Below are 17,735 nucleotides of genomic sequence, written 5' to 3' on the forward strand. Positions count from 1 at the left end.
GGTCTCCAAGTTGACCGGAGCACATAAATGGGAAATAGAGAATTTCTTACGCATTTTGCTTTTCGATTGGGGTGGCAAACTGAGAAAAAAACCCACACCCCTACACATGAGCACAGCTTCACCCAACGTGTCTTTTACTGTGAAACACCACAAGTGACAATGTAGTCAGCATCTAATATAAAAGTAGATGGGACTTCTAGATCATAGAATCATAGAATTACAGAATCAACGAGGTTGGAAAAGGCCTTTGAGATCAAGTCCAACCGTTCCCCAGCACCACCAAGGCCACCACTAACTCATGTCACTGAGAGCCTTGTCTACAAGGTTTGTGAACACTTCCAGGGACGGTGACTCCAGCACTGCCCTGGGCAGCCTGTTTCAATGCGTAAGCAGCCTTTGGGGAAGGAATTGTTCCTAATTATACCTCTGTTAGAGGGGAAAATGAGCAGACTTTTTGAAAAGAGAACTGGAAGCACATCAGGACTATCATTCTCTGTGCTTAACCAGTTTCTGACTTGCAGGTAGAGCGAGCACTGCGGCACTGCCCCACCACAAACTGCCATGGCCATCCCAAAAGGTCTCCCGCTGTCTTTTCCTGTGATTTTGTGCCATTTTGTAGGCGCGGAAGCAGCGGGCGCTCGTGCAGAGGTGCTCTGCAGGAAGCCAGTGCACCGTGCACACAAGCTGCACTGATTTCCTGGTCAACTAAAGGGACAGGGGTGACACGCAGGGCAGTGACCGGCTCGCAGTGTGGCAGTCCCGCACACCACATCCCCACGAGGACGCAGCGGACCCCTTCGCCCCACCGCCCCCCGCAATCTCTCCTGCTTCCGCTCCTCCTCCTGCGGGAGAGCCGGGGGGCCCCGCCCGCCGGAAGCAGGGGCGGCAGCGGCAGGAGCAGCTCTGGTCGGGGTGCGGGTGCGGGTCCGAGTCCGGGTCGGGCGCCGCTGCAGGCCGAGATGCCCGTAAGTTGTTCCGAGCCACGGCCGGAGCCACCGCGATACCGCGCCCCGAGGCCGCCGGGGCCGGGGACGTTGCTCCCAGTGCTGCGGCCGTGCTCGGGCAGAGGCTGGAGGCGGCTTCGCGGCGTCCAGCCTGTGCGTTGAGCCCAACACTCCTGTGCTCTGCCCTCCCCAGCTGGCCAAGGACCTGGTGCACCCCTCCGCGGAGGATGAGAGGAGAAAGCACAAGAAGAAACGGCTTGTGCAGAGCCCCAACTCCTACTTCATGGATGTAAAATGCCCAGGTAAGTATCTAAATTATATCTTACAGAAAGGATCAGAACTAATTCTGTACACGGGTCATCTCCATTAAAGGTCTGATTTTCTTTTTTCCAATATAAATGTCGTTTATCTGTTCTGTACAGAAAAAAATCAGTCCATATATTGCTCTGTTTGTTTGTTTAACAATGAGTGTTTTCACCCTTTTTCAAAGGTGAATGTAAACAACAGGGTTTTTGTTTTTCTTTCCGGAGGTCTGGTGCGTTTCCTACCAAGTAGGCACACACACACACATGCACCTCCCTTCAGATTTACATGTGTGGAGATGAAATTACAGAATCCCAGCCTGATTTGGGTTGGAACAGGCCTTAAAGCTCATCCAGCTCCGACCCCCTGCCATGGGCAGGGACACCTTCCACTAAAGCACCTTTCTCCAAGCCCCTGTGTCCAACCTGGCCTTGAACACTGCCAGGGATGGGGCAGCCACAGCTTCTCTGGGCACCTTGTGCCAGCGCCTCAGCACCCTCGCAGGGAAGAACGTCTGCCTAATGTTTAATCTAATTCTTCCCTCTCAGTTTAAAACCATTCCCCCTTGACCTTTACAAGGACACGTGCTTAAATGTCCTTGTAAAAAGTCCCTCTCCAGGTTTCTTGTAGTCTTTTTTTCTTGCTTTAAAGCATCCATGGCTCAAGTTTCAAATGGAAGACAACATTGTTTTCCTCCTTCTGCAAGCTGATTGATTCTGGAAGAGCACCCAGAAAAACCTTTCACAGGGATATATGCCGGCAACTGTAATTTTACGTAGAAAGCGAAACATCTACAACTGCCTTTATCACATGCTGCTGTCAAGAAGCAAGGTGACATCTAGCACACACATACAGGGGATTGCTTCTGCTTTTCAAAGATTTTCACCAGTTTGGCTCAGAAACATCAGTATAACCATCTTCTCTTTTATAAACTAAAACCTGGGGTTTTCCAGCACAATCAATGGAGGATGTTCTACCAGCAAACACCTTCTTCTGTCAGCACAGCTACATCCATGTGTAGGCACAGAAACTGTCAAGTGTGCTTATTTACTGTTTACTACTGTAGCAGTCAGAAAATGCACAGACTTACTTACAGGAGTGATCACCCCAACTAGAAGGGAACTGGTGCTGTAGTCAGGTTTTCTTATTATCTTATCTTTTCTTAGTAGCTTAGATTCCTAAGCAGCTCTGAGACATTGTTTTCCATCTAAAAGTGATGTGAATTCATTAAAACAGATTGAAAGTACAGTGTGGTTACTTCTAAAACAACATGGTTGAAGGCTAAGCTACTGATACTGCTTCTTTTTTTCAACTTTCTTCAAACCAGTGTGCATGAAGACACATACTACAATACAGTTAATGTCAACACAGGCCCATAGGTCATTGCTTATTTTCATTATTGTTGGATTAATTGGTTACTGAGTTTGAGGGGCATACAGAGCAAAGCAGGAGAACTTCGATATTGACAGGAGCCTTAAGCAAGAGGCGCCAAGAGCTTTCTAAGGCCCTTCCTCACAACATACATTCTATCTTATTTTTTTGGTCTGAGCATGCTGAAAATGGAATCTGTGCTCACCTTTATCTGTCTATTCTGTACATCCACATCTAGACAAAATCTTTTACAAATTTACAGATTTTCTCCCTCCAAAAATTCCTTGTGGGTAATTAAAAACACTTTTTAGGGAAAAGAATGAAAGCAGTGAAATTTGCTTGTCTAAGCCATGTGTGACAGTGATTTCATTCTTTTATAAGTCATAGAATTTAGAAGTTGTAGACAAAGTGCTGCTGATGCCTCTTCTTGCATCTGGAATTAGTGAAGTTATTCTGTGCAAGTCTTACTCAGATATGATGCTAGCTTTATAGAATGCAACTAAGCACATGCCTTATGGGCACCGATTATTAACAGAAAGCAAACATGGATTCAAACATCAGTGTTTATATTCACAGCTACCAGACTTTGCCAACAGCAATGTTCTATTATTACAAGTTAAATATTTCCCTAGGTAGATGGGTGGTTCTAATCAACAGAGAAGGCTAGTCTAGTTCTCCTTGACTCTTTTGCAGGAGACATATCACAGGCTAATTAGGGCTTTACAGCTATCAGTCTATGTTGATTTTCATCCTGGGTTCAGTTAACTAACTAGCTTTCATACGCATGCCAGTAAAAGCAACTAGTTCGTATCACGGTAACCACGTTTTGCTTTGTTTTATTTGGTTTGCTGTGGAATGAAATAGAGATGCCTTTTTGGACAAGTGTATTTCAAGTATCTGGTTCAATTACACATACAAAAAATCATGCTAGAAATGGTCAATGGAAATTTTAATTGTGCTGTTTTCCAGGATGCTACAAGATCACCACTGTATTCAGCCATGCTCAGACAGTTGTTCTGTGCGTAGGGTGCTCAACTGTCCTGTGTCAGCCTACTGGGGGTAAAGCCAGACTAACAGAAGGTAAGAGGCAATGTTTAGTGGCCTAAAACTTCCACTTATGTAAATGCATTTATGTATCTAGAGCTTGCAAACATTTTAGCTTTGATTTTGAAAATGATACTGGAACACTTATCTTGAAAATTGCTTAGAGTTGGGGTTTGTATGACTAAAGGGGTGGAACAGCAGAATGAAGTTTTAAAGGGCATCTGGAAGAAAAGAAATAGTATTCCTTGCCCTTATTTTAACGGCTGTGTTGCCTGGTTGAGTCAGAGAAGACTTGAAGTACTAAATCTTCACCTATTATGGTACCTGAGGTTTAAATTTATCGCATGAATTTTCCTACTGAGGTTGGGTGGGCAGTTTTGCAAGGCAGCCTAACAATGCAAGGACTATTCATCCCTATACTCATGTGATTTGTTCACAGGCTGTTCATTTAGAAGAAAGCAACACTAAACACTTGAGCATGTGGGTTTGGATCTGTGCTCCTGAAAGCCTTACCAGTTTAAAAATGCCTGTTAATACAAAGTAATTACAATTGATTTTGTAAAGATTACATGCACTAGTGACTAATGAGCTGCAATCTCTTTTTCAATAAATAATTTGAAGTGCAATTTTTTTCCTGCAGGTTTGCATTCAACTGAGCTCTATTTTTATAGTTTTATTTTTAAACAGTATATTGTTAATTGGGAGGTGTCATTTAATATGAAAACCTCGGGCTTGCAGCTTCCTTGCCCTCATTTATCAACTCCAGCAGTGTGATGCATATGGTGACAGAAAACTGCTGTAAGAGTGCATTTTGTATACTTCACTACTGCAAGGGTTGCAAAGGCTAGATAGATTTAAAATGGCTCGCTTGCTTTCAGCATTACTTTAGTCCCTCTATCACCACATCAGTAATGTGGTGATAAATGAAAATACAAACTTACTCACTTATGTTCAGCTGCTTTTCTGTTTTGTTTGGGGATTTTTTTCCCCTTCCCTCTAATCTGGTCTTGAAACTGCATTTGGTATTCTGTGCAGAGATTTCTATACAAGAGAAAAAAAGGAGTCTTTTGCAAAACATGGAAAGCATTTAGTATAGGGAAGGCATATGGCGTATAACCAACAATAATGACTTATTGTTGTTACTGCTGACACAAAGTACGTTAACAACTGTGAATGGTATCATCATTAAAAAAAACCCAAACTAGTACAGCAAACACATGTACACTTTTAGTATTAAATACTGACATTAAATAATTACCTTTTTGCAGTAAGGTTTTTAAAAGCCATTACTTCCTAAATGGCTGATAAAAGGCACATTTTCTTTTTTAAACCATGAGAAAACATTCAAACTAAGTTTTACATGTATCTTACTTTACTAGATAATGGCTCAAGTTATGTATCAACATCTCTTTCAAAGTATCTAGTGTCTTGTGAGCTAATTATTTTTGGGAATTTCTATTTAGCATGCATCTTTTTTATGACTTACAAAAATATGTTTCTAGTAAATAAAAAAAAATAAACCCTAAACCTGGTATTACAATTCATTGTATTAAGTTTTATTTAATTTAATTCAAACAGCAGTGAACACATAATTACCAGATGCAAAAAAATAGGTGTTTGATACAGAAACAGATGCACCAATTTAATATACATGCCTTTTAAGAAAAGCAGAGTTTTATGTTAGTGCCATACCGTGTTTTCTAAATAAAGGTTAATTTAAGTGCAAGTTTGTCATGAAAGTTGCTCTTAACTGACCAGTTTCCCACACTTAATGCCAGTCCATCAAATAACTGCTTTCAGACTAAAGATCAAAACAGTAATATTAATTCACTTGTGACCTCAATATGTATGCTAAGGCCAGATTGAATCTTAGTCTCCTGTACCTCTGCCGTCTCTTCCTCTACATCCAAAAGGTAAGAATTCATGATTGAGTAAATACCAAATCAGAAAAAGTCCATGACACATTTTGTTCCAGGTACTGGAAGATGAAATTCAGACATCATAGCATCTCTAATACTGTGTATGTGCCAGAAGGTTTTTTAAAACCAGAAGGTTTTTAAGCTACAATATGAAGAACATGATATGTATTTAAAAAGTTGGTGGCTAAACAAATTCCATCAGGGGAGTGAGGCACTGTCATTAATATCTTGGTGTTAGAAGTGCCTTAGACACTTCTTACCTTTATTCACTTTTGTACATAGAATGGTTTGGGTTGGAAAGGACCTTAAGATCATCCAACTCCCTGCCATGGGCAGGGATGCCTCACACTAGACCATGTCACCCAAGGCTCTGTCCAACCTGGCCTTGAACACTGCCAGGGATGGGGCATTTACTACTTCGCTGGACAACCTGTTCCAGTGCCTCACCACCCTCATAGTGAAGAATTTCCTTATATCTAACCCATACCTATAAATATATATATATATATTAGTGTTTGGTCATATGCAGACAAGTATAACAGTAAACCTGTGCTTTCTAGGTTCTCAATCTCTATACCCAAACACAACGGTCAGTGAGGGAAACTTGTTTTCTCTCAAGTATCCAAAATGACATTTGCAAAACAGATGTATCATACAAGAAAAGTATGTTCTAAATCCTAAAACAAGTACAGAAACTACTTTTGCAGATTTTTTTATATTTAAAACGTTGTATTTGGTCCATTCTATTCATGTATTCTTTCAAAATGAAAACAACTCAGAACTACTTACTCTTGTTCCCCATGTAAAATGGGCAGTGACTTCTGCCACTGCAGGTTTACCGAGCTAGAAGGTACTAAAGATTGGGAAAAAAAGTTGCTATTGAAGGTACTCACCTCCAGTACTTCTGTATTGGAATTGTCAAACAGTATCAGTAACTTCAGTGAAAAAGCAGCTGATTTATTGCCTGACCAAATGAAAGTTTGTTCAAAAAGGTTCTCTCTGTTGTCCCTACTGATCTGATATTCTAGAGATAAAGACAACTCATTATTAACGAATAAAAAAGTGAAGTTTTGGTGAGTGGGCCAGAAAACCCAAGCAAATAGTTTACCTTTTATTGTTTTAAGGCACAAGAACGATAATACTTAAGAGTACTAAACCAGCCTTACTACCTTCAATTAAAAATGTAGGTAAAACACTGACACCTCAAAAGATTAAATTTCCTGTTTTTTCAGTCTTGGGTAATAAATGGTATCACAGGCATACTGGGAAGAGAGATGACAGCATGTTGTTTCATCATAGGGCAGATAGCAACTATGAAGTTAATATTAAAAGTGCTAACTTGGGACAAAGGCAGGTAAGGCTGTTAGCTAAGACGCCTTGCTCATTAAAGTCAGAGCAGCAGAGCTCCTGAACAGCACAGGGAAGAAAGTATTCAAACATTTCCCAAAGGCTATTTTGTTTTGTCTCAGCCTGGAAATACTGTCTGATGTAACTGCAGGGAAAGTGGGGTAGGGGCAAATCTTGAGATAGTAGAAATTTTCCATGCTGTTTTGGAATATATAAAAATATACTCAGATGTTGTTATATTCCTATAGTAAAATTGAAGATTGGAAAATGCTTCTTTGGAACTTCATCACAATTTCTTCTTCAACCTTGTGCAAAAGTGAGGCACATCTACAAAACCTCTCAAAGTTTCACTCTCTACAACTACCTGAAAAGAGGTGGTAGTGAGGTGGGCGTCAGTCTCTTCTCCCCAGTAACAAGCAATAGGACAACAGGAAACAGCCTCCAGCTGTGCCAGGGGAAGTTTAGATTGGATATTAGGGAAAATTTCTTCATAAAGAGGGTGCTCAGGCATTGGCACAGGCTGCCCAGGGCAGTGGGGGAATCACTCTCCCTAGAAGTGTTAAAAAGCTGTGTAGATGAGGCACTCAGTGACATGGTTTAGTGGTGGCCTTGGCAGTGCTGGGGTTGGACTCAATGACTTTAAAGGTCTTTTTCAACCTGGTTGATTCTGTGATTCTAAGAATGGGCTTTAAATTTTGTTGAGTTCCCGATTCCTGTATCTCAAGGAATATCTACATTATGGAATACAGTGTCATTTCTGGCTACCCAAGTCAGCATGTGTATCGTTCAAAAACAATGAGAGTTTGACAGCTCACCATGTTGTGCTATTCAGGTACCTCTGACTGTGGAAACAATACCCTTATTTCACGTTAAACTAGTTTCACACATTCCCCGTCTCCAATGAAAGTGGAAGAGAAGACATCTAAATACCAAAAAGACTTTTTTACTTACATTACTCTATCCTTATTCTTTCCTAATTCTAAGCAATGCACAAGCTCTGTCAGAAGCACACTTCTGGTGTAAATCTGCATTCTGGAGGTAGCTTCAAGATTTGGGGGTTGTTGTTTGTGTTTTTTCTTTTTGATCAAATACAAAATAAAAAAAAAAAACAACAGTAAACCCAGTTTTCTTTCAAAAGTAATACTGACCAGTTTTGGCAGACTGGAACATTGAGAAAGAACAGACTACATCTTTGTGTGCTCAAATCAAGACACGAAATCTTTCAAAAGTTTAACATTTAAGGTAGATCATCTGTCATTGTACTTCTCAGTGTGAGAAACCAGTGCTGTTGGTTTTAATCTTGATCAAGTGCTTGACTGATGAGAAAAAAACCTGCTAACATGATGATGATTTACACAGATACTACAGAAGTCAAAGCTGACTGTTACATTCTCCTTTCTGTAAGTCAGGAACTTCCCTGAGAGATTAATTCCAGCTAGAGATAAGTTTAGCACCACTAGCAGAAGTTAATTAAGCGAACTGTTGATGCTTTTGCTTCATGTATTCTTAGTGATCTTAGAGTCAAATTACACCCTTCTCCGTTTGTTTTTCCTGTTTCTGTGCAGTGAGTCCAGTTACACGTTACCTTTTTCCTTTTTTTAACCTGTATACTGTGCCCGTTTTTCTTTATCAAATTCCCTTGCAATCTTTAAGGCCGTGCTGTTGAGTGAAACCGATTGCATATTACAGATAATAGTAACAATTACTCCTCTAGGTGGTGCCACTAGCCCAGTATCTGTAGCTTCAGAGTCCAGCTCTTCAGGAAGAATGAGGAGGACGCTACTTGCCCCCACTGCACCACCCGTATGAGATGCATAGTGTCTCTGCTGTCTGCAACAGCCACACTGCTGTTTTTTCTCTACTACAGCCCAAGCCATTGCATATTTACCATCCCTGTCCCATGATACTTCTGTTTTTGGCACTGGGGTCCACATCATTGTGACTGTTTCTGGTTTGAGGTACCCAGGAAGAAGTCTGCCTTTAGTGTTTTTAAATTGTCCGGCTTGATAACTGTACAACAAGGCATTCCCAAATTTCAGCAGGTCACCTACTGATGAGAGAAAGCCACCACCAGCCCACTTGTAAGAGTTGTCCACATACGGTGCATTCACCAGCCGTCCCTTTTTGTTGTAAACGTAACACCTGGAATTCAAGAAAATTCAAGTCGTCATTCTCTGACACTATGCACAGCTATTTTAAGCTGCTCTACCTTAAAAGAGCAAACTGCGCATGTATCAGCTTGTGCTTGTGGAACTTGAGAACTTAATACATTTTTCCTGCAGAAAAAGCAACAAGAAATTCAGATGGGAACATAAAAATTAAGGTGACATCATCACCATCATTATTATTATGTTAGAAGTTTACTGTCAATAAAGTACTGTCAAGCTTTTGTTAGAAAGTTATTATGTTAGAATCTTACTGTCAAAAGTACTAATCCTTCTACTAACTCTTTGATTATACTAAGCCTAAAAGCAATATACAAATAAAAGGTGCGACAGAAATCTATAGGTCAGCCAGCACAAGACTTTTCTTAAATCCCTGTACTGGATTTAAAGTGTTTTAAGAAAGAGGAATCCTACCACTAGCCAATGATTATCAGACACTGAGCTGAAGTCTCAAGTGACTGCTTGAAGACAGTAGCTTCCATTTGTGATTGATTTCTTTGAGAGCATTTTAGAAGACAAACTTTCAGTAAGTCTGAGTCTCATTTTTATGAGACTTTTTCTGTAACCTGCTTTTGTGATTTAATCAGAGTTTTTCCCCCCCACCAAAATTTAAAAGGTCACTCAATAAATCCATTTCAGAGCCAGGTCAGGCAGATTGATAAAACACGACTGGAGAGAAGGGCAAGAAACTCTACCCTTATCCACTATATTGGATGCACTATATGCATTATCCAGATACATAAATTTATCTGGGTGGGGTTTTGTGTGGTTTAAGTTAGTAAGAACAGATCAATTGGTAAAGCATGTTCGGCGCTAAACAGAACTTCAGTTCTGGTTAAAATTGATACTACGCTTTACGAAAACCTCATGTTACTGTGAGACCATTACAATTCCATGGAACTCTTAAAAAGTCAGTATATTAAAAACCCCAAGGTAACTACATATTCTAACATAATCTCCTAGTTACTCCTCTAGTTTACTCTATTGTCCACTTACCCAAAATGAATGCAGACTTCACAGTCACCCCTGCCACTCCCCACATATACACCCTTCTAACAGGAAATACCTATTTCCTATTCTGTAATTGTACCTGCTAATTACAGAAACAATGCTATAATGGTCACACAAAACCAGTTACATGTCTAACTTTGAAATAACATAAGCCACTTCATTTACAAAACAGGGAGGAGGGATAAATCCCACATTCTTAATTCAGTTGGTTTAATAAAGATAGAGCAACAATTGTGGAAAAAAGAGGTTCACCCTTGCTTACCTTGCTCTGTTATATATCATTGCTTCATTGTCATCTAGTACAGTTGACAGCATATCCAAATCACGAAACATTTTTAACATATAATCTGTAAATTTTTGTCCTGAAACTCTCTCCACAACAGCACTTAACAGAGTAAAGCCGTAAGTTGAATACAAGAACTGACTACCTTGAAAAAAACACAATGAGAAAGGGGGTGAAAAAAAGAAGTTAGATGCATGATGCTCAGATGTAATCTGAAGGATAAAATGTATGTAATCACATGTGCAAATAAAACTATGTATAGCAATGAATAATCAATTGACAGAGTCCCCCTGCACCCCCATTTTAATAGGATGTGAATCACAAGTTTATGATGCTGGCTCTCAGGAATTTCTGTACAGCAGCAGACACAGATGCTTGCTAAGTGCAGGTAGCTCTGAGAAGAGAGCTAAAGTCTCTCCAGGGACCTGCACGTACAGCCAGGTTTCATGCCAAGATGTGAAGACTGACATTTAACATCCTTTCCACAAGATTTACCATGCCCCTGCTAATAAGGACATCTGGATTTGGAAAGCTGGAGCAAACCATAAAATTACTTCTTAGAAGATGCTCACCTACTGTGACTTATTTGCATGTCTACACCCTAGAGATGAAAAGACAGGAGTAGAACTCGCTCAAGGTTTTCAAAGCTTTTGATAACTTTTAACAAGTGTTTTTAGTTCTGGTTTTCTAGTTCAAGAATATCCTGTAAGATTATATGAACACTAATGTGTATTATTTAAGATAATATATTTTATTTACAAAACAATGTTTTTTACTTCATTCTTGCACTAAGAAATGTTTGGCACCAAGCTGCCAAACTGCCTACAGTCCAGACAGATCTCTTACTTGAAGGGGTTCCTAGAACTCTCCAAGATGGTATAAGGTTAACTTCTCCCCCTTCATACTCCCTTCCCCTTAAATGCACATTTGCTGTTTGTTGGCAGTGCATATCCTTTGCCTTTTAACCTGACTCATTTAGAACTTAAAACTGAAACTCCTCAAAGTTCTCTCTAGAACTAGTTCCAACAATAAATAACCTCAACAATTCTGAGATTCTGTGATCTTTCTGTAGAATTTTTTAGCTCTGGATTAGTGCCTCACTAAAATGAATGTTTGCTTTAGAATTGACAAATTCAATAACTGGTATGTTTCATGGCACTTACTGCATTACTTAGAAATAAGACTTTTCTCCCAGGAGCTCTACCTGAGGTCCCGCTTTCTCTTCTTATCTGGGACCCTCTTGTAATACCTTTTAAGTCTTGGCTACGTGACATTTTGAACTGGCTGGATTATGGTGCAGATACACCATTAGAAGGTTCTATCATAGAATCCTAGAATGGTCAGGGTTGGAAAGAACCTTAAGATCATCCAGTTCCAACCCCCTGCCGTGGGCAGGGACACCTCACACTAGACCATGTTGCCCAAGGCTCTCTCCAACCTGGCCTTGAACACTGCCAGGGATGGAGAATTTACCACTTCTCTGGGTAACCTGTGCCAGGGCCTCCCCACCCTCACAGTAAAGAACTTCTTCCTTATATATAACCTGAACATTCCCTGTTGAAGTTTAAACCTATCACCCCTTGTCCTGTTGCTACAGTCCCTGATGAAGAGTCTCTCTCTGGTATCTGAATCTATATAAGTGTAATTCTTCAAGTCAGTAGACTGGTAAAGGTATCTTTATAACAGTGTTACCTAAAGTTGAATTGATAAAATCCTGAGCACGTTTTGGTCTAAATAGAAACTCACCTGGTTTAAAGAATAAAGGATCATTTTTAAATATCTTCAGTGATTCAATCACACTTTCAAATTTTTCCTTCAAATAATACTCTTCTTGCTCAAATTCTCTGTCTCTCCTGCCAGGTTTTGAATTTCGGCTTTTTACTTCACCCTCGTGTTCTTTCCTTGGTTTGACAGAATCAGTCCTTTCAACCCCTTTGCCTTCTTTTTCTTTTTGTTCTTTATCCTGACACGGTTTTGTTGGTTTCAATGCTCTGTTTGCCTTTTCCTTTTCTTCCTTTACTTTTGTAATATCTTTTTCATAATGACGAATCCCACTCAAGTGCGAGACTAACAGTCTTGTAGTAATAGTGACCTAGGTAGAAAAGACAGCATTTAAATGTGAGCTCTCTTCATTAAAGGTACGATGCACACTAAATCACCAGAAAAGTAAAATTCAGCATGATGATGAACAGACAAAGATGGAAGGACTTTCAAATATTATGTATTAAACCCAGTTAAAATAGATACATATATATGCACACACTACACATGTCATATAGAACTGAAGATCCCAATTTCCAGCATTGTTTTTTCAAGCAGCAAACATCTGTTTTGTGGGAATGGGTCCAGATACAGGCATCTGTACACATATGGCTGTGCAGTGACAGGAACAGAAACCCAAACCAGTGTTACCAATGAACAGTCACATACCTTTTCACCCTCGTAGACTTTTTCTGGAAATTCAGGGACGTATTTCTGCACTGGAGCATCTAAATCCAGTTTCCCCTCTTCCCACAGTTTAGCAACAGCCATCATTGTAAGACACTTGCTAATGCTAGCAATCCGCATGATGGTCTCTGGCTTACATACTACACGATTCTCTACATCAGCATAACCCAAACCTTTAAGAAAATAAAAACACTGCAAATATTTTGCACAGAGACATGCTGAATTAATTGCTTGTAATGAATAGATTTACTGGCTTCTTACCGTGTTTTTTCTCTAGCTAAACTGGGACATGAATTGGATTATCCCTACTCCTGCTTCAATGACATTAACAACATTTTAATGTAGTAGGAACATCTTAATGTAGTAGGTTAATCAAAACCCACTGTATCGGCCAATGGGCATCCCAAATTACTGATCTAAGATTACAGAACAACCTAATGATAAATGAAATTGAAGAGCAAGCCAAAATTTATACTCCCTGAGGTCAAATATTCAATGTAGAAAAACTAGAGACCAAAATATAGACTGTACAATAACTGAAAATCATAAATATTCCTCCTATTGTTCTGATTTAATGGTTAAAACAGTAAAGGGTCTTATTTTATCAATACAGATATTGAGAAAGGAAATCACTCACAAACTCCCAGCAGTTACCTATGCTGTAAGGCTTCACGAAACAGTCACGTAATGCACTTTGTTTCAACATCACTCAGCATGACTTCAATTACATGACAGCTTAAGAGTCTCCATACCAGTGTTTCCCTGTGTAACCAACCCACAAGTCTGGTAGCAAGAACTGGAATTAATAAGCTCCCATACTAGTCTTCAGTTTGAGCTAGGTTTGAAGAAACTGTGCAAGGGATGTTGCAGCATAAAAAGCAATGAAATGCAGTAATGACATACTTGCACTTCTCAGTATGAGCAAGACCTGCTCATACTGCAGTTCATGTGGATGCCCCCTCCTTGGCAGTGTTCAAGGCCAGGTTGCGTTGGACTTGGAGCAACCTGCTCTAGTGTAAGGTGTGCCTGCCCATGGCAGGGGGTTGGAGCCAGAGGAGGTTTAAGGTCCATTCCAACCTAAACCATTCTATGATTCTCTGATTCTGTGTCTGTCTACATCAAAGTGTAGTGTAATAATGAACAACTCATGCAAAAAAACACCTTGCCAAAATACAAGAAATAAAACAAATGACATGTCAATTGCAAGAGACCCTTTTATGCAAAGCTGACACTCAAGTGCTTGCATGGCGCTTGTGAATGCAGATACTTCATGCCTCAGTGAAAATAGCTTCCAAATCTGAAATTTCTCCCATCAGTTTAGCAAGAAAGCAGGTTCAGTGTCATGGTCACAGAACACATGCACCTTAAACCTCCTCCTGTTTTTCCCCCATGAAGAAAGGAGGGCAACAAAATGAGCTGTGTTAGAGCAATGTTGCCCACCTCCCAGCTGCCTTACTCAAGGCAGCATTGTTCTCTGTATCCATAGGCAGCAGGGTACAGAAAGCTCTGCCAAGGCTTATCCTCCCACAAGTAGCTGTCTTGCTACTGGATCTGGCAGTCGTGGTGATAAACCACAAACCTGGCACTAGTTCTCTCTGGCACTTTCCTGCATGTCAAGGAAGGGATTGTGCAGAAGTAATAGGAAAACTTCTGTAATCACTGCCACGTAATTTGAGACCAGAAAAGCCACCTGAGTTGAGAAAGTTTGGGATTAAGTTTCTAGTATAATTTTCTTATTAGGCCACAGTACAAAAGGTACTAGAAGCTCTCCAACTCACTTCAGGCATGATGAAAGAGAAATGAAAACCTGTAATCTGTTTTATACATATATAAAAGTTAATACAACAGCTGTCAGAAAGTCATTATTACTTTAAGTAAGGTCCTGCAGGGAGAACAGTTCATTACCTCCTATTCACAATTCTACCAGAGCACTGTACAGCTCTATGCCTGGAGTATATGAAAAGACTCATCTGACAAACAACTAGAGAAAGGTACTTAAACAGAACCATTTGATATATACTAGCACAATCAGGAAGCTAATAAATTACCAACTCCTGGCAATTACTGAAGTTTACTAAAAAAGTTATCTCTTTATGCTCCCAAGGCTCCTGTTTCTGCCCCCTGCTCAGAGATAGGACATGAAGTGCATTAAAACCCTTTGTCTGAACTGCGCATTCCTAAAACTTCCATTGCTTCCTAACAGCATGCACAACTGCTACTCCCATATACTGACCTTCTGACCAGACTTCCTGTCCATCTACTGAAACTCCAACTAGTATACCTGGGATTCCTGCTTCATCCTGTCAAAAAACGCACAGAAGACATTAAGGGGGACCTTTACGGTTAAAAACACCATCTCGCAATCCCTACAAATACAAAAGCAATCCCACAAATACACCTGCACGTTGCTGTTACCTTAACTGACGTTTAGTTAAGCACTAGTTGGGCTGAACTGGTGTGAACCGCCTCCGAAAGCTCCCCCTCACGGGTGAGAGCCGGCTCGCACAGCAACAGACACGACCCTCGGGTCCCCGCAGCCCCCCTCGCTCCGCACCTTAATCCTCCGCACCAGATCCCTGCCCCTCTCGATGGCAGCGCCGAAGCCCCGAGGGGACGGCAGCGAGTTCGGGTTCGGCTCCGCCTCGTCAGCCTCGCAGCCCGCCGGCACCTTCACCCCCAGCGCCAGCCCCAGCGCCAGCCCCCAGCCCCAGGGCCGCGCTCCGGCCCCGGCCCCGGCCCCCCCTGCCCGGGACACCGACAGCCGCCCCGGGGCCGCGGCCCGCCACAGGACGCGCGCCAGCCCGTTCATGGCCGCCCCAGCGCTGCCCGCCAGGCAGCCACAGCCGCTCCCGAGAGCTCGCTCTGCCGAGCACCGAGCGCATCGAGCGAGGGCAGCGGCAGGGCTCTCCCGGCGCATCGGGCCCGGGCCGCCCGCACTAACGGGGCTCTCGCTGAACAAGCCGGTTTAACCAAGGCCGTCATTGCACTGACGCATGGGAAAAGGGCAGAAAGAAGACGAAGGATAGGTCAAACCATGACATAACAGCTAATCTTCACTCTGCCCTCCATAGCAAAGGATTGCAGCATCAAATGAAAAAGCCTGCTGTGAAACATGCCAGGCAGAGGTAAAGCAGGCAAGCTAGGCTAACACCCAGACAAAACCTTTTATAACTGCAAGGTGAGCATATCTGATTAGTGAGGAAATGCCCAAGGCTTGTTTAGAGTTAAGTTTCTGCGCAGAGCAGCGCTGATGGCATAGCAAGTGTTGGCTCACAGAAATGTTTTTTCCATGTAGTTGTTCTGTTTAGACAGCGCCTGCAGAGCCATGACGATGCCTCCAACTGATGTGTTTAAACTATCTCAAGGCCTTCCATATACTTGGTTTCCAGTAGGTCTTCTCTAATGATTTGTTGACTGAGCAGCAAGCTAGAGAGACAGAAGAGGCACCAGACAGTGATATCATTACTCAAGAAGGCAGAAGGAAAGAAGGATTTTCACTGCATCACAAGATTCAGATTGACATGTCAACCAGATCCAAGTCCAACAACCAGGACTCTTGTGAAGTTTGCCAACCAGATGGGTCTGCAGATTTGGGATCCTTACATCAGCCCTTCATGACAATTAAAGAGATCGCATGTGCCTAATGCAAAGGCAAATCCAGAAGCCCTCAATACCATCAGCAGCATTGTTAGTCCAAACGGCTAACTAGAGCATTAAATTTCTTCATTATGATGAAAGTATTTTCATTACTATCCCTTTCCTATATGTCATTGCTGTGAAGTTACTAACTGCAACGATGCAAGAGCAGATGATGTTAGGTCCAAAGACGGTTAAAAAAAGCCCTCATTAGCAGTTTGCTTCAGTCTTTTTCTAGCACTCTTACTGCTCTTCTTTTGGACTTCAGACTACCTAGTTCCATAGTCCAAATGCAAGAGGGGAGGACAGGGAAGGACTAGTTTATTTGAGCTAAGCACACCATGGTCCATGAGCAGAAAATTGTAGAGGTGATACCAAAACCAGCAGAGCCCTTGGCATACCATGGAGAATACAACATAGTCCAAACAGCTGAGAGATGCTCATAGTCAGCCCTCTCAAGGGAATGCCTCAGACTGGACTGTTCTAAGGACCTTAAACCCTGCAAATCACAGGGGTAGTTAGACAATGACTTTAAACCCCACGTATGCATGTTGAAGGATTCCTGAACAACAGCTAACAACCTTTAATAATGGCCACTCCATAAATGTTATAGATGTTGGGAGAGAACACAACAGCTTAAAAAAATGCAAAAAAAAAAAAAGAGCCATACCTGTAAGCCAAATTGGAGAGTCATTGCTTCTGTCCTGTCCTTTCAGAACGCTGCCTATGCTCTGCTAGGAGAAAAGTCTGGGATGCTAACATAGGAAGTTCAGTCTCCTTCATGTCCCATGACCTCAAAACCTGCAGGATCTGGCAGGAGGCCAGGCCAAATAGCTTTCATACGTGAAGTCAAATGCAGACCAGATGGTGCACTTTTCACTGCAACCATTTATTTCTCATTAGTATTTTCTCAATAAAACTCCATTGCTTATTGCAGTACAACTTCATACCCAACTGGTACAAGATGCTGTATTTAATTTCTCATAACTCATTTTCACTCTGTTAAACAGCTTCTGGAAGTGTTTTGCAGCAGGATTCTCCGCATTCTTATACTAACCTGCTCGGTAGGAACACTTTTTGGCATCACACTTTTGAACAGGCCGAAGGCAGAAACTCATCTTGGCATTTTTATCTGATTGCCTTAATGAAGAGCTTTGTGTAAAATCCAGCAGCACAACATCACCTGCTGTTATCTGTTATGACTTCCTTTAAGCTGCTGGTGGTGTTAACTTTCAGTTACCAGGCTTATAAGATTTGGAGATTT

The 17,735-nt window shown here is 41.4% G+C and overlaps 2 protein-coding genes across 2 annotated transcripts; one reads left to right on the forward strand and one right to left on the reverse strand.

Annotated features, from left to right (window-relative positions):
• Positions 1-809: 809 nt before the first annotated feature.
• On the forward strand, positions 810-4,288 carry RPS27L (ribosomal protein S27 like). The gene is made up of 4 exons (XM_062626029.1): positions 810-965; positions 1,138-1,246; positions 3,588-3,698; positions 4,102-4,288. Exons 1-4 carry the CDS (start codon positions 960-962, stop codon positions 4,128-4,130), a joined length of 255 nt encoding a protein of 84 aa, XP_062482013.1. The 5' UTR covers positions 810-959; the 3' UTR covers positions 4,131-4,288.
• A 3,563-nt stretch (positions 4,289-7,851) lies between these two features.
• On the reverse strand, positions 7,852-15,653 carry LACTB (lactamase beta). The gene is made up of 6 exons (XM_062626044.1): positions 15,390-15,653; positions 15,069-15,135; positions 12,818-13,008; positions 12,134-12,479; positions 10,367-10,532; positions 7,852-9,070 (listed from the first exon to the last, which is right to left on the reverse strand). The coding sequence occupies exons 1-6, from the start codon at positions 15,642-15,644 to the stop codon at positions 8,527-8,529; spliced, it is 1,569 nt and encodes a 522-aa protein (XP_062482028.1). The 5' UTR covers positions 15,645-15,653; the 3' UTR covers positions 7,852-8,526.
• Positions 15,654-17,735: the final 2,082 nt, after the last annotated feature.

Source organism: Pezoporus occidentalis, unplaced genomic scaffold (genome assembly GCF_034315485.1).
Source record: "Pezoporus occidentalis ecotype Australia unplaced genomic scaffold, CSIRO_AGI_Poc_V1 ctg11, whole genome shotgun sequence".
NCBI classification, from domain to species: Eukaryota; Metazoa; Chordata; class Aves; order Psittaciformes; family Psittacidae; genus Pezoporus; species Pezoporus occidentalis.

Bases quoted from the DNA above. Each gene is read 5' to 3' on its own strand.
- RPS27L (XM_062626029.1), top strand. The intron at 1,247-3,587 runs GTAAGTATCTAA...GCTGTTTTCCAG, and splicing joins CATGGATGTAAAATGCCCAG to GATGCTACAAGATCACCACT. The intron at 3,699-4,101 runs GTAAGAGGCAAT...ATTTGTTCACAG, and splicing joins TAAAGCCAGACTAACAGAAG to GCTGTTCATTTAGAAGAAAG.
- LACTB (XM_062626044.1), bottom strand. From the start codon at position 15,644: ATGAACGGGCTGGCGCGCGTCCTGTGGCGGGCCGCGGCCCCGGGGCGG. The intron at 12,480-12,817 runs GTATGTGACTGT...TTTTCTACCTAG, and splicing joins AAGTCTACGAGGGTGAAAAG to GTCACTATTACTACAAGACT. The intron at 10,533-12,133 runs GTGAGTTTCTAT...GTTTTTTTCAAG, and splicing joins TCCTTTATTCTTTAAACCAG to GTAGTCAGTTCTTGTATTCA.